The sequence below is a fragment of the Drosophila mojavensis genome, unplaced genomic scaffold, assembly GCF_018153725.1.
Source record: "Drosophila mojavensis isolate 15081-1352.22 unplaced genomic scaffold, ASM1815372v1 contig_231, whole genome shotgun sequence".
NCBI classification, from domain to species: domain Eukaryota; kingdom Metazoa; phylum Arthropoda; class Insecta; order Diptera; family Drosophilidae; genus Drosophila; species Drosophila mojavensis.
The window spans coordinates 9471561-9488442 of record NW_025318772.1 but is presented as its reverse complement, the minus strand read 5'-3'; the positions used below and the strand labels follow the sequence as shown (position 1 = coordinate 9488442).

General features: G+C 38.2%; 2 protein-coding genes across 5 annotated transcripts; both read left to right on the top strand.

Annotated features, from left to right (window-relative positions):
- The first annotated feature begins 209 nt into the window (after positions 1–209).
- On the top strand, positions 210–9596 carry LOC6575449 (alpha-1,6-mannosyl-glycoprotein 2-beta-N-acetylglucosaminyltransferase). Of its 4 annotated transcripts, none has more exons than XM_015167994.3 (11): positions 210–759; positions 4524–4603; positions 4690–4818; positions 4880–5011; positions 5354–5553; positions 5618–5859; positions 5919–6064; positions 6126–6286; positions 7224–7508; positions 8313–8527; positions 8586–9596. In XM_015167994.3, exons 2-11 carry the CDS (start codon positions 4588–4590, stop codon positions 8806–8808), a joined length of 1749 nt encoding a protein of 582 aa, XP_015023480.1. In that variant the 5' UTR covers positions 210–759; positions 4524–4587; the 3' UTR covers positions 8809–9596. The 4 variants fall into 4 exon arrangements, with proteins under 4 accessions (XP_015023480.1, XP_002001458.1, XP_032587685.1 ...); XM_002001422.4 differs by having other exon boundaries at positions 7104–7508; XM_015167995.3 differs by lacking the exon at positions 7224–7508 and having other exon boundaries at positions 211–759.
- Positions 9597–10039: 443 nt separating this feature from the next.
- Positions 10040–16422, top strand: LOC6575448 (4-hydroxybutyrate coenzyme A transferase). Its single transcript, XM_002001421.4, has 5 exons — positions 10040–10549; positions 13065–13457; positions 15194–15598; positions 15659–15925; positions 16004–16422. Exons 1-5 carry the CDS (start codon positions 10369–10371, stop codon positions 16189–16191), a joined length of 1434 nt encoding a protein of 477 aa, XP_002001457.1. The 5' UTR covers positions 10040–10368; the 3' UTR covers positions 16192–16422.
- Positions 16423–16882: the final 460 nt, after the last annotated feature.

The following is a 16882-nucleotide window of genomic DNA, read 5'->3' as shown; positions in this document are numbered from 1 at the left end:
AGTTCGAAGAAAATTAATATTTATTTACTTACATATATACTATGATTTTTAATACAGATTTATATTCAAAATGTCCTTAATATATTTAATATTTTTATTAAAAACCATTTACACATAATCATCGTTTACATTCAGGTGAGATGGTCACCCTATTAGCGTTGCTAAGTGTTGAGGAGCGCACACACAGCACAGCTGTTTGTTTCGCTTTGATTTTTAGTCGTCGTGAGAGCGCAACGAAAGATACATTTGCGTGCGGCGGACGGATAAGCAAAAGTGAGTTTTGTTGCTGCATGCAAAAAAAAAGAAAGCAAAAGTGAATACATAATTTACATAAAACGTATGTGCTCTAATCCAATGCGTAACAGCTAATAAAATGTAGCTTCATCCGTGTAGATTTCAAAGATGTGCTGGTGCGGGTCAGCATATGTGTGAGTGTGTGTGTCAACATCTGTAGATGTAGTGTGTGTGTGTGTGCGTAAAAATTGCACGAATCTCAGCCGTAAGGCGCGCATCAACAAGAGCAATAAAACCTATTTAAGTAATTAATCAATTGAGAGACTTTTGCAAAAATGCCCCGATTTGCAACAGCAACAACGAAACGACAGCAACAATTCAAATGCAGCAGTCGTTACGCTGCGAATTGACTTGGACTTGGACTTGGGAAGCCAACTGAAAAATCGATCAACGTTCAACGATGCCGCCAACAGCCAAGGCGAAGCCACAAACGAAAACATTGCGCACTTGCCAATTCAGCCAAAGGTAAGATGAAATTCCAAAATAACAAACAAATATTCTCAATCAATTAGCACACGTCTATTCAAGTCAAAGCAACAACAACAACAACTGTATGCCTTTTCGGTGCTATGACTGTCGCTTAGATTTCGTAACAGTCAAACAGTAAATAAATACAGTACAAACATACCTGTTTCACCTGTATATGAAAAGCTGCTACAGTTTCCCCAGCTGCCAACTACCCCACCGCCCGTCCTCTCCCTTCGTCTCTTTGTCTCTGTCTCGCTTTTGACCGCAGTGTCCGTTTGTGTTGAGTACAATTGCACTTAAATACCCTGTAGTCGTATGTACAATGTATGCATGTTTAGTCGTAGAATTATGATTTGGACTAATAAGAACATTTTGTTTTGCCCTGCAGCCCCTTTTTGTAGGCTATAAATTTATTATTGTTATTAGTCGTCAGTAGATTGCCAATTTGAGGGGTATCTGAGAGTTACATACATAAAGGCAAATGTGAGTTGCTTATTAAAATACAGAGTAATGACCAGGTGTAAAGTTTTTGCTATACGTTTTCTCAAACCTCAATCGATGTCTAAAGATTAAATTACCAGCAAATATATACATAATTATTACTTATGAAAACTAGATATATGGTAGTACGATACCCTTGTTAGTATAGATTAAGTATGTTTATCTCAATTTACTAACAAAAATGTAGAGTATATACATATCAATGGCATATTCAATAGATATTATGGTTTCGAGTTGGAAGTCAAATTCTCATACATATAAATATTTCTATTGTGAAATACAGGGTATCAGGAAGTTGGATACTTTTGACTATTTAACTGATATCAATCAATTTTGCAATCCCTAAGAGATATCTAAAGTTAGCTTTTATATACTTACGTAGTTTACAGGGTATATTTATGGCACTCTCCTAACTGTCTCAATCGATATCCAAAGTTCACACACAAAGTCAAACGTAAGACCTATTTCCACTTTAGCCTGAGCTCCAGTTCAAGCGTCATCAAGCAACGCCCCTCGGTAGAACAAAAACAAAATATAAATACAAAATTGTTTTGCCTTATTGTTGTTTGTTTTTTACTATTTATGGAAATTCGATTGATTTCATTAACCAAAAATAAATTTAATGCTCGTCACTGTGGCGGAAAGAATAAAAACAAAAAGTAGAAATGTTGCCATGGCATTTGGGGGGCGTGTCCAAAGGGGGCGTTAAGAGAACGAGCTACAATCAATTGCGGTTTTTATTGTTTGGCAAATGACATTTAATGAGCTGGACTTAATGACCTCTAAATAGAGCTACAGATGGAGGGCTACAGATATGGCCAATGGGGTGCGACATTTGGAGGCGAGAAATTTGGACGAGCTAGGTAGATATAGCAACTCTCTAGGTATATAGCCGAAAAAACGATGTAGCCAGATCATTAGCTACATATCATTCAGAATAGAGAGCTTTACTAGATGATTATATTAAGTATATATAATTCGAAAGTCTATATAATTAACTCATTGTAATATATATATAAAGCTACACTTCTAGATTGTAAAACTGACTAGATGACTTATAGTAATGAACCCCACTCCAATTATAGTTAATATATCGTCCTTTTTCCTATTCATAAGATGTGTATACTCTACATAAAAAAAAACATCACTATATAGCAAGCGTCGCTAATCGGTAAGGAACTGCATTTGCTACAGATATCAAATTAAAGCGCTGAAAAGTAGCAAATTTAATGCTCTATCGCTCCACCTAAAATTATATATATGTACTCCTATTAAGAGCGTGTCTGATTGGAAAAGCAACTGAAGCTCCTATAGGTTTAGAGCTGGGATCATTTTTGTTTTGATTTTCTTCAAGAGTAGACCAAGAGGCTATCACATAATTTATTCCAGGTAAATCTCTTCATTATTTTTCAGTGCTCGATATAAAATAGATCTTTTAAGCTGTTATAAGAAAATTTCTTAAAGAATTTCGCTGCATCTTCAGATTCTTATAGATAATGCTAATCCTATAATATACATCAATTATAATACATCTATCAATGACAACTATAAATCGAAATCAGTTTCATTTCCCACTTTATAAAATTTCTAGAATACATCTTGAAATTGTCTAGATTGACTGCATCAACAGTCTCTTTCGCATCTGTTTGACTGCCGCTAAGACATCTTCTATAGGTATGTCATTTATATTATATATATGTATATATATATATATATCATCATATATGCGTTTCTTTTTGTCACGCGAGACAGACGCCAAAAATTTGCTTCTATTTTTATGGCAATTGACGCGAGGCCGCGCGATCGCCCACATTACAAGCCAGCCAGTGGTTCGGGTGGTTCGGGTGATTCGGGTAGGTCGGCTAAATCTAGATGCCTAATGACTACTTGGGCAGCGACCACGTATCGCTAGGAGGCCACTGCGACGTCGATCTTCTCTTTCTCTCTCTCTCTCTCTCTCTCTCTCTTTGCCTCTTTCTGTCTCTCTCTCTCTCTTTGCCTCTTTCTGTCTCTCTCTCTCTCTCTCTCTCGCTCTCTCTCTCTCTCTCTTCTCTCATCAACACGAACATATCGTCAGCTCAAGTTGGTCGAGGATTGAACAAGTGCTTCTCACTCTCCTTCTCCCTCTCTCTCTCTTTTTCTGTTTCTAATAACTGCCTATATAGCCCCCAACTTGGCTTTGTGTGCATATTCGTATTTTACGATTGCAGTTTTTTAATTATTGAGTCGATGCACAGAATTCAGCTAAAGGTCGTAATATGCATTCCTGAACTTTTATATAGAAGCTTTGCGTAGTAGAGATTTCTGCAGTACTATATATACATATCTATTGTCTGCTATAATTATTAGTTTATACCATCACAATAGTCTTGACACATTCTTTCCAAAATCCCATTGAAGCTTTACGTTTGACTAAAACTTATGTAAATCAAGTTTCTAGTTGGATAGACTTTCATTATGCCAAATTTCCATATTTATAACAGTCTGACGCCAAACAATCTAATGAGAGCTTCTTTCAAACTCAACTGACTTGATTTCGTCATGAGTTTCTTTTATAAATATTCCGGGTTCTATTTGATTTGAAAATTGAAAATTTCAGTTCTTGTTGTAATCCATATTAATTGCCCATAACAAGCTAAAAATTTAAGGCAGCTAATTTTGTAGGACGTAAACTCTATATTTCTCAAAAGTGAAGCATAAATTTTGCTTTCCCATGAAATGTGTGAAATTTGCAGACGGAAAATGTGCAAATGAAATGTTCAAGCTGATCCCGATCAAAACTCTCGTACTTCTAAAATCTAGTAATAGTTCCAAAAGTTGTTTAATTGAAAAGAACTTAAGAAAGGTAAATATTTAGCAAAATTAATCTCCCTTCAATCTGTCTTGTACCTTTAGCAAAAACAAATCTATACTACAATTTTCTTTCAAGTGAAAATTAAGTGACGAAAATCGAAACTTAAGATTATTTCAGCAGAGCTTAAACAACTTTGCAATGCTCTCTCAGTTAATCTGTAGAAGAGATACTGGATATTGCATACCATACATATATAATATTACAATATATTTTACTATACCATATTATACAACAGTTTACATATTTATCTATACATATACGCTGTGAAGAAGAATCAAAAATATTCCAATTGTGCTTCACATTTTATTTGGGCTTTCTTTTTAGCTTTCCACTCAAGCGACGCTTCACTGTACACTCTCGCATATATGCGTATTAATGTTTACCTCTCAATCTCTGTGTCTTCCAGATGGCGCTATAAAAGGGCCAGCCCAGTAGGCATTTGCTAGCCATTCAGGCGCTGAGTAAGGAATATGTCGAAAATGAGAGGTAATTCCCTATGAGCCGAGCGATCACTCTCTTTGTACCTTCGATATAAATATTAACTCTCTCGGTCTCTTTCGGTCTGGTTGTAGGTCGTGTACTGATACCCCTGCCCAATACGGGGGCGATGGGGCGCAAACGCAACAATTTCTACATGCGCAGCATCTTTATCTTGGCCCTCTGCATCTTCGGTCTGCTGCAGTACCACAATTTTAACTATCGTGAGTAGCGTCACTAATTGCATGTGCAACTGATTCAAAATTGATTTCTTTCGCGGCACAGTCGACAGCCGCGATGCGATGCTCAGCGAATCGATTACCAATGACTCCGTGGATGCCATAATGTCAATGGTTCCTGCCACGCTCCACAAGTATCTGACTCCACATACGCGGAATCATAGCATCTCGGCTGCAGGTGAGTAATTGATTGATTGATTGACTGATTGAAGAGGGGTAAAACAGTTGAGTGGTTGTTTGAAGTGAAGTGAATGATTGATGCATTGACTGACTAGCCAATTGATTGATTGATGCTAGCGAAAGTCATCCAAAGTGTTTGATTTACTGATGACTGACTACCTAATAGACTGATTGACTGGTTGATTGATGAAAGACTACAGTAGTAGTCTCGTTCGGTTAACGACTTGTTTGATAATAAACCACATGTGAATAGCTGACTGAGTGATTGATTGACTGATTAATTAGGCATAATAGAACATCATTCATATAAATTTTCCGTTTCACTTGATTCTTCGGACAGGTCTCCAGCTGAATAGCAGCGGGTCTTCGTTGGGCGGCTCGGGCAGTGGAGCGGCGACAACCATCAGCTTTGAGGTCTATCGGCCGCCGAACAACACGGAGATCAAGCGTCAGATAGTGAGATACAACGAAATGCAGCTTGTGCTCAATGAGGAGACGTTCGGGCCGCTGCAAAACGATTCTGTGATAATTGTCGTGCAGGTGCGTGGTTGATCGATGGTGAGTGATCGACAGTGAGTAATCAGTACAACATTTTGCATTCCAGGTGCACACGCGCATCAATTACCTGCGCCATCTAATTGTGAGCCTGGCGCAGGCGCGCGACATCTCGAAATCTTTGCTGATCTTCTCGCACGACTTCTACGACGACGACATCAACGACCTGGTCCAGCAAATCGATTTCTGCAAGGTGCTGCAGATCTTCTATCCGTACTCCATACAGACGCATCCGCACGAGTTTCCTGGCGTCGATCCCAACGACTGCCCCAGGAACATCAAGAAGGAGCAGTGAGTGCCGAGTGCAAACTCCAAATGAATTCCATCCGTAATGCCGATTGCCTTTCCAGAGCTCTGATCAGCAACTGCAACAATGCTCTATATCCCGATCTCTATGGCCATTACCGTGAGGCCAAGTTCACGCAGACGAAGCACCACTGGTGGTGGAAGGCGAATCGAGTCTTCAATGAGCTGGAAGTGACTCGCTTTCACACCGGTTAGTCATGGCCAAAACGGCAACTAAGTGGTGTACTCATTGAATTCTATTTTGGGCTTAGGTCTCGTTTTGTTCCTGGAGGAGGATCACTATGTGGCCGAGGACTTTCTCTACTTGCTGGCCATGATGCAGCAGCGCACCAAAGACTTGTGCCCGCAGTGCAATATCCTTTCGCTGGGCACCTATCTAAAGACATTCAACTACTATACGTACCACAGCAAGGTGAGAGCCGAGCCAGTGCATCATAATGCCTCACATCTCTCTGTGCTTCTTTGTCTTGGCTACGAAATTGTCGTTAGTCGCTTAGTCGCTCAGCAACCACCATCACGAAAACAACAACAACAGAATCTAAAACTGCTTCCATATGAAACATTTCAATTTCTTTTATTTACCTTTTGTTTCTTAACAAAAGAACGAAATGCCAACAAAAACCAAAAGCAAATACCCACGCTTATGCCAATATAATTGTTATTAGCCCAATACAAACTGTTTAAACATATAATGTACACATCATGTCAAGCAATAGATAAACATTTAAATTGGTTACAGTGAAAGCTCGTTGGAGCAAACACAGCAGTAGAAATGTTAAAAGCATTTTGTATATCTATGTCCTAGTAGTTAGTTAGCTATTCGACTAACATAGGCACTTAAAACTGTTCGTTTGTAGAGCTTTCACTGTACTTCACACTTACACACACACACACACACACACATACAGTGACGATGAATATAATAGCAGTAGTTTAACTAAAGTGCGATACATTTTATGGATCTATTATTTATTAAAGTAATTTGATTAACTAAACTACTACTACCATATTTTTCGCATACGTACATACACACATACATAGCTGTATACATACATAAGTACATCTCTCAATGTAACTCATTTTACTCGAAATATGTATGTTGTACATATGTATGTTAACTTCAATCTATAATGTTTTATTACACACACACATTTACACCCTGCATATGCAATTCATAATCGTATCTAAATATCATCTTATCTCTCTGCGTTCTTCTCTACTTGATGCAGACTAACAAAAAATCGTATGCTTCCTCGCTGATCTCGTCAAACAGTCTATTAGGATCAAATAGGAACAATTACAATAACAACAATAACAATAATAATAATAATAATAATAGAAATTCACAGCAATTAACTGCGTCCTCATCAGCGCTATCATCCAGCACTTCATTAAAGAACGCCAAGGTCTATGTGGGCGACACCTCAGACGTTGATAACAATAACAATAGCAATAATAATAATAAGAATAAGAATAATAAAATAATGAACAATAAAAAAACTAGCCACATGAACACTGTCACCGCCACATCAAACACCAATAATAATAATAATAACAATGATAATAGCAATAAGAATGGTGCACAAACTTGGAATTATCATGTACTGCCGTCATTGTATTCCGTCTATCAGAAGGTAGCACCATCTTCCATAACAAAAACGATTAATATACAAATATATTTACTTAATTTAGAATTCAATTCGAATTCAGCACCTTCCATCATTGCTTATACTAGTTAGTAGAGAGCACAATTTGTTTATGTTTTGGTTTTTCTATTGGCATGTTAGTCAGCTAAATATCCTACGTAATGCATGTTTCTGTTACTACATCATTTTGTTTATACTTAACGTTATTGTGGTTTCTCTTTATGTTATTATTCTGTGTGTGTGCTTGGCTCTCTCTTTGTCTCTCTCAATCTATCTCTGTGTGTGTCTACGTCTATTGTGGCATGCCGTTAAATTCTACAAACAAATACATACAAACATATACACCCACACGTACTCAGTTGCGCGCCCGCGTACGCGTCGCCAAGCTCGATAGGCGCAGCATCGGCCAAGACTATCGAAAGGTAGTAAACGTTAAATATATCGTTAATCGTTTATGCAAAATATATGCAAATTGCAAATTACTCAATAATAAAAATAACAGTTATTAGAGATGGCCTCATGCACCTTGCATTCATCGCAAGCATTAAAAGTCTGGCTGTGCTGATCCCCATGCACTGTGTATTGGGCCTATTAGAAGGAAAATATATTGTGTTAAGCTATCAAAACAAAAAATGTATATTTGTTTATTGGTCACAATTGCTTTATATATTTGTTATGTATGTATGTATATAAAAATTTGCATGTTCACAAAATCTTACTTGCTTCATTGTTCGCTGTGAGTTGTGACAGCCACTAATGCCCGTTTCATTTTCTCATGTTCCCTCTCCCCAGGTGGAGTCCATGCCCTGGATCAGCAGCAAGCACAACATGGGCTTCGCCTTCAATCGTACCACTTGGACGAGCATTAGACGCTGCGCTCGGCACTTCTGCAGCTACGATGACTACAACTGGGATTGGTCGCTGCAGCATGTGTCCCAGCAGTGCTTGCAGAGGAAGCTGCACGCAATGATTGTCAAGGGGCCTCGAGTCTTTCACATTGGCGAGTGGTATGTATGAGGAGAGAGAGGGAATGAGCTACTAAAAACTCTAAATTATTCATGACAGCGGCGTGCATCACAAGAACAAGAACTGCGAGTCCAATCAGGTGATTTCCAAGGTGCAACATGTGCTGCGTATAGCACGCAACTCCCATCAGCTCTTCCCGCGCTCGCTGATGATGACGGTGCCCAGTTTGATCAAGAAATCGAAGCTTCGCAAAGGCAACGGCGGCTGGGGCGATTTACGCGATCACGATCTCTGCCTCAACATGACGATGCCAACAAGATAAAGCTACAAATCACCAAAAAGAAAAACAAAAAAACAAAAAAGAAACAAACAAAGATTCTAATCATAGAAAATTAGCTTAGTTACTAGCTTATAATTTCGTAGTAAACATTTTAAGTAGCGCTAGCTCTTATACTATATATGAACGAGAAATCTCAGTTGAAAGATCAAAGAACTTTAACAACTACTCGAAGTCGCAATCAACGCAATTCGCATCTATTCGAAATTTTTATACACATACAAAAAAATTCAGTGCAGCACAACTCATATTTATATACATATATTGATATGATATATACATATGTTCAAACAAAAAACTATTGAATTTTTAAATTGTGCCGTTATTTTATAGTTTAGGTATTTACTAGTCGAGCTCGCCCGACTAGATTACTCTTTACTTCTCTTTTATTTAGGGTCCGTCCAAAATTGAATAAAAGTCAACTCCCTTAAAACACTATAATTTCGCGCTCCTATATATTATATATAAAACATTTATGAGATCCTAATAAATATGTAAACTCTATATATATACATATATATGTAACCCCCCAAATGTGCCGAAGTCAAATTTTGAGATGAACAAAAATAAAGAAACCATAATGCATTAGCTAGTCATATACGTACACAATATATTCTGAATAATATGCAGAAATCTATAAATGATATATATACAAATTTAAATACCGATTTTTTAGATACTAATACAAAGCATGTAAATAGTTCCAACTTTGTTGTATAGTTTTTATTTTTCACATAAGTTCTCTTAATACATAAAAAAATAATAATCGATAAGTATTAAATTTTTGTGCATAATTTGTTAATTTTATTGTTAGTCAAAAAGGCGCTTTTATCTCTAGAATTTATAATATAATAAACCAAACGCTAATTAAATGCAAATACATTATTTTACAATATGTACATTCTTTTCATTTGCTTAAAATATTTATGTTAAAATAGAAATAAAACATTCATAATACAAGAGAAATAAAATTTTTAAATTAAAAAATAAAAATAAATTATTAAATAGAATCGCGCATATTATTTCCTAATAAAGATTTAATTTCTTATCATAATAATCACGATAATCATTATAAATGCCAGAAATTTGGGCGCACTAGCAAACTCCATAGGCTTTGAATTTTAGCGCGCACCCAATCACATGTCATTCACATTACAGTGTTGAACAACGTCATGAATTGACTTACAAGTCAAGTCGTTTGCAAAATCAAAACAAAATAAATAAAAATAATTTTCAAAATGTTTTAATTTTATTTTTATTTATTTGTTGTGTAACATAATCAGAAATGTAGATAATATTTTGGAATCCCAATTTAAAATTGCGACCCGATGCAGAAGACGACTTGAATAGTCCACTGTCGAAGAGCTTTTGCGGTGTGGTAAAGCTCGTGCTTTTGGCTAGTTGTAATCGCACCGCTGGAGCGGCAAGACACAATAAGAATTGTTCTGGGCGAGCAGTGTAAACCAGATTTCCAATCACTACCTTAAGGAAAGGCCTGCATTCTCTATTGTGCCAGTGTGTTTGTAATTAATTAATCGTGCAATCATGAGCAAACAACTGATCCGAAATGTTCGTCAAATGAAAAAACTGCTGTCCATGCCCACTGCGAACGCCGCCGTAGGCTCGCACAACAACTACTTCACCTATGTGAATGAGCTGTCGCATCCGCTGCCACGCGAGCCGCCAATTGTGTCGCCCGAGGAGGCTGTGGCCTGCATCAAGTCTGGTAAGTCGGCTAGCGATAGTGGCGGCTGCCGCCCACAATGCCCAATTTCAGCCCATACTCAGTGCCAAAACATAGCGAAGTGATAAAATCGACAGTGTTATGTAACGTGCCAGCGACTACCGTGATTGCTGTCTCCCTCCCCCCACCGACATACTAGTGCGCCCTGGTTCGACTGCTTAGAAAAACAGAATGAAAATGCGAACAGCCAAAAGGGCCGTGGGGGTTGTCACTATCGCATGCAAATTTTATTATAAATATGTATGTGCGTGTGTGTGTGTGTGTGTCTATGTGTTTTCTTTGTGTGGCGCTTGTAAATCTAAACTATTTACATATTTGTTTGTGTGAGTGTGTGCGTGCCTAAGTACATAAACATATTAAGTGGACAATTACAGGGTGCTCAATAGCAACGGCCATATAGAAATCAATTGCCCGTGATTAGTCCTACGATTAGACGATGTCCATATCAGTAATTTATGACCAACCCCCACGTATGCAAAATCCACTATTCTAATCTATACATAATGTATGCATAATTCCACTGTAGATCAGCAGATAGGAGCTGCAGTTGTTGTTCTTGTTTTGTTATATGAAAACAGTGTTGAGCACGATTGAATAGTGGCGTGTACTTTGTACTCTGTCCAGCTGTTCAGCTCCCTGCGAGAGAAGCTCAACTTGAAGACGCACACACACACGCAAAGAGAAACGCTCACACGCACACACGTACATAGATTGAAATATATACATAACACAGTCGCTCGCGTCTTGGCTGGCAGTTAACAGCTGTGCTGATAAGAGCAATATTAATAAATATATAAACTGAAACCGCTATAATGAATATATGCATGTTGGACATTATGCAACAACATATCAGAAATTGCTGTTTTGCGGCATTCGCATTCGCATTAGCATTTTATTGGCTGCTTCCATGTGGGCGGTGCTATAGCACTGATAACATACAGCTCCCCATACCAAAGAAATTGCCGAATTGTTCATACTAATTTAGCTTTGATTCAATTAATTTCAATCGACAAGTTGCGCAAGAGCTAACAGAAGAAGGAAGAATATTATTAATCCTAATGAAACTAGTTATTCAAGCTGCCACGCCTTCTGCAATAACGTACAGTTTATTTACGTTTTAAACTGATTGTTTATTAGCTCGCACTTCAACTGTTTTTTCTGCTTCTTCCATTTGCGATCTAACATCGGTTAGCATTGGCGCTCTAAATTTAGATCAATTTGCACAGCACGAGCAAAGCTAAATCAACTACGTCATATCGTTTGGAAAAGTGTTTCTTGTTGTTGTCATTTTAAATTCTTTTTTATTTTTTGGCATTACGCGGCATCGTTCGGTTCGATAACATTTTGAGGCAGGTACGCAGCTGTTATGTAGGCGATTGCATGACATGCGTGCGGCGGTTATTCGATAAGCTTGAATAATGAGAGAGAGAACAAACATTAACAGCTTATTAAATATTAATGGTGTTTGTTATTCATATCAAGTACTTGTAGTTTATCTAACTGTATATTTGAATAGACGAATACATACATACAGAATGCACACATACACATATATGTATCTATACACTTTCTGTTTTTCTTGTTGGCCTAAGATATCAAAAATAAGGAAGCGAAACGTTTTGACAGAATTTTGCATCCGTAGGGTGCCATATAAATAGAAAATTGGCATGCCTACAGCTTTACATACATACACAAGTGTATACGTATATGTGTGTATCTCTGCATATACTGTAAGTTCGTTGATCGTTTGGACGATTGCAAGGCCAACTAGTCGTATCGTATCAAGTACAGTGTGCACTCTCTAAACTTGACTAAGAATACAAGTGTTGCTTCCTAGGCCATATGATTGATTGCAAAAGTGATATATTCATCAGTCCCTTTACAACTCCACATTTATAGAATGTGTCTATGTAATCATAAATAAAAATAGCCATTAAAGGATGTCAATTATCAAATTGCAAATTCATTAATCAACGAAATACAAATCTAGCTTAGACTGTATGATTGAAGTTCATAATTCAGTCAATTGATTCTCTTCATTTAAATTTGTTTAACCTTTAATGAATGAATGAAGTCATTAAGTGAAATCTATGCAAGCAATCACAAGAGTCATTAAAGATAAATGTAGCTACTAAGACAGTAATCAATTGGTCAATCAGAGGTACAATCAGTCCTAAATTAAAAAACATTTTGCAAAATAAATTTGTTTTAGACTAAACATTTAAATTCCACTTCAGTCTTCAATAACTCAAAGTTGTTTTGTGAGGTATTCACTGCCTGTGCCATTTTCTAGGGCGATCATCAATCTATCAATCAATTTGGTAATATTAATCAGGCTATCGATCAATTAGCTTGTCAATCAATCAATCAGGTAAATTGCATTAGAGGGGATATATATATAATTATCATTTAAGACTTTCGAGACTTTCAAATGCATTCAATCAATCTCAATCACAAATAAATGTTTGTATTCTAATCAATTCCATTTGCTTTACAGGCGACACAGTCTTCGCGCAGGGTGCTGCGGCCACGCCCGTGGCGTTGCTCAACGCAATGTCACAGCACGGCAAGTGCAACAAACTGGAGAACGTGACGGTCTGCCACATGCATACGGAGGGACCGGCCGAGTACTGCAAGCCCGAGTACGAGGGCATCTTCCGTTCGAACTCCTTCTTCATGGGCGGCAATGTTCGCAAGGCCGTTGCCGAGGGGCGGGGCGACAATATGCATATCTTTCTGCATGAGATTCCTTTGCTCTTCTCCAAGAAACTGGTGAAGCCCGATGTGGCCTTCATCCACGTGTCGCCGCCAGACAACCACGGCTTCTGCTCGCTGGGCACCAGCGTCGACTGCGTTCGCACTGCGTTGCTGCATTCCAAGATGATTGTTGGTAAGGAATTCATACCTACCATATACATATGCATATATAGATATATACAGTACCGAGCAAAAATGAGTGAATGTTACAGAACTTTGACTTTCATCACGCATAAAAATTAAACCATACCAGCAAATCAACAAATTTTTGTGTGTGTTTGTTTATTAGTGTATTCTTAACAAATACAAAAAAGTTGCAAGGCTAAATTAGCAAAATTAAAAAAATTAGAAATAAAAAACCGAAAAAATCCACATAAACTCAATTTTGCACGTTTAAAAAAAAACTACTAAAAACTAAAAAAACTAAACATTTTTAATATTTAGTCCAAAACCCTTATTAGCAATAATTTTGTTGACTATTTTTGGCATGCTCTCAGCCAAACTTTGAATCATTTCTTTCGGAAATTGGCTCCACTCCGCTTCTACGCGCTCCCATAAGCTGTCAATGTTCGTTGGGGCTGCATCATACTGTCCCAGCCGTCTTTTCACTATTGAACACAGATTTTCAATAGGATTGAAGTCGGGATAGGATTTATATAGACTCTATATGTATGGAGCGAAAATTAGCTTAAAATTCTGCTTTCCTATCCATTCCTAAATAATCTTTACAGTATGTTTTGGATCGCCATCTTGTTGAAAACCCTTTCTCTGTGGGGACACGCACATTTATCAGTGAATTTAGGAAGATGGGTTTGAAGAATATTCATATAATCCTTCCTCTATGTAGAGGATCAACGTTCTACCAAGAGAAGCATCCCCAAACCATAATGCTGCCGCAGCCATGTTTGACGATTTCCTTTACATGATGTCGTTGAATGCGTTCCCCACGTCTGCACCAGCAATATTGCTTTCCATATGATTGGAAACGGTTAAATTTTAATTCATCTGACCAAACAACTCGTTTCCAATCATAAATGCTCCAGTTTTTGTGATCCCTTGCAAATTTCAAACGCGCCTTCATATTCTTTTCGGACAATGCAGGTTTGTTTTTTAACGAATGATACATATCCGAAGCCACGAATTTCTCTTCTAGCAGTCCATTTGCTAACATTTTTATTAATTGCTAGAGAAACACCCTTTGGTGCTAGCAGCTTGTTTTTCTTAATTTTCGACATCATTAGGCGAGCATCAGAGCCCGAGAACAGTTTTTTGCAACCTTTGACTTGAGTTTTCGGAGTCAAATTTCGGCTGATTCAAAGCTTTTCGGCAATAATAAGCGAAGGAAATCCCTTCCCGGTCAGGCACACACCACTATTTTCAATGTCAACTGAAATTTTCCACATTTTAAAATTATATTTCACCAATTATTTTAAATTTGTTGCGAAAAGAAAATGTGCTTCAAATCGCTTTACAAATAAGAATATTAAAAGGACTAAGATAACGGTAAATCTACATGCTCAATCTACGACTAAGAAGAATACCCAAGGAGCTAAGTTATGGGGAAATCTGGATGATTGCGGCTGAGAAGAGAAGTAGAAGAGCCAAAGTATTGGCAATTATGAAACGTGCAAAATTGAGTTTATGTGGATTTTTTTGGTTTTTTATTTTTCATTAATTGAGTTTAGCTGATTTAGCGTTGCAACTTTTTCTATTTGTTAAGAACAAACTAATAAACAAGTATAAAAAACAAAATCTTAATTTGCTTGTATGGTTTAATTTTTATGCGTGATGAAAGTCAAAGTTGTGAAACATTCACTCATTTTTGCTCGGTACTGTATATTTACCTGTACCTCTGCCCTCTGCTTGCAGCTCAAATCAATCCCAATATGCCTCGCACCTTTGGCGACTCCATCATCCACAAGTCGCACTTCGATTTCGCTATTCAGGTGGACGACAAACTACCTCAGCACGGCACCGGCGAGCTGTCGGAGGTGGAGAAGAAGATTGGCAAATTGATTGCCGAAAACCTGGTGAAGGATGGCGCCACACTCCAGATGGGCATTGGCAACATTCCGGACGCTGTGTTGAACTCACTGCACAATCACAAGGATCTGGGAATCCACTCCGAGATGTTCGCCAACGGTGTTGTCGAACTGGTCAGGAAAGGCTGCGTGACCAACAGCAGAAAGACTATGCATAAGGGTCGCATCGTTGGCTCCTTCCTGATCGGCAATCAGGCCCTTTACGACTTTGTCAACAATAATCCATTCATCGGTAGAGTCCTGAACTCCTATTGGCTATATAGACTCCCTAATCCGCTGTAATTATTTGCAGAGATGTTGGCCATTGACTATGTGAACAACACGAGCATTGTCAAGCAGCAGCCCCGCATGACGGCCATCAACAGCTGCATCGAGGTGGACTTGACTGGTCAGGTGTGCTCGGATTCGATTGGCACACGTTTCTATTCAGGATTCGGCGGTCAAGTGGACTTCATTCGCGGTGCAGCAGAAGCCCTCGATGGCTTGGGCGTGCCAATCATAGCCATGCCATCGACCACCAACAAAGGACAGAGCAAGATTGTGCCTATGCTTAAGCCAGGTAAAGTCAACTAAAGTCCGCAACGGCCCTAGATCCTCTTACTAATGCCCCCCTTTTCTCCCATTCGTAATCCCTCAGGAGCTGGTGTTGTTACCTCTCGTGCCCACGTCCACTACTTGGTCACCGAGCACGGCGTTGCCTCCCTGTTTGGCAAGAATGTGCGCCAGCGCATGTACGAACTGATTCAGGTCGCCGACCCCAAGCACCGCGAGGCGCTGGAGAAGGCAGCCTTCGAGCGGATCAAGGTGATGCCCAGTCCCGCCTAAGCGTCACAGCCCCATACACTGCAATTAATGGAAGCCGCGACGGGAACAGCGATTGCAACTGCTTTTGCAACGTCTAATCCTAGCTGAAGATATTTTGAATATGAAATTAGAATGGCTAAGAACATTTTTCATAGGCATTCAATTCTCTACATCCGGAACTTTTCGTCTGTATGGCTAAGAAAATCAACTAAGTGAAAATCATTAAAGGAAATATAACTTCGTAAATTGTAAGGGGATATTTTTCATTTAACCTGGTCGGAATCTCCTAAAGCATCTACATATATATTTGTATTCTAGATCAGAATTCAGATGCGGGTATGAATGTGTGAATGCAGATTACTCAGAAATATAAATTATTGCACAACATTGGTTTTCTTGTAGTATCGATATTTTCAAATGATATTTACAGTAAAAAATTGAACCCACAAAGAATATGTTTTGTTGGATTCCTGAATGAGAAATATATAAAACATATGTAAAGCATGATGAGTTACGTTTAACCAAATTTCCAACTACTGCAGGAATTGTGCTCTTCCATTCCTCATAGGTAGAGTATGCCTTAGTCGGATACTCTTTATAAACTGTGTTTCAATTTCAATTTGGCAAAGCTGCTGCATAAAATAGACGCTAGATGGTGCGTGGACTTATGCGCCATACTGTATCTTAACTGCGAAAATAGGGTATCTCTTGG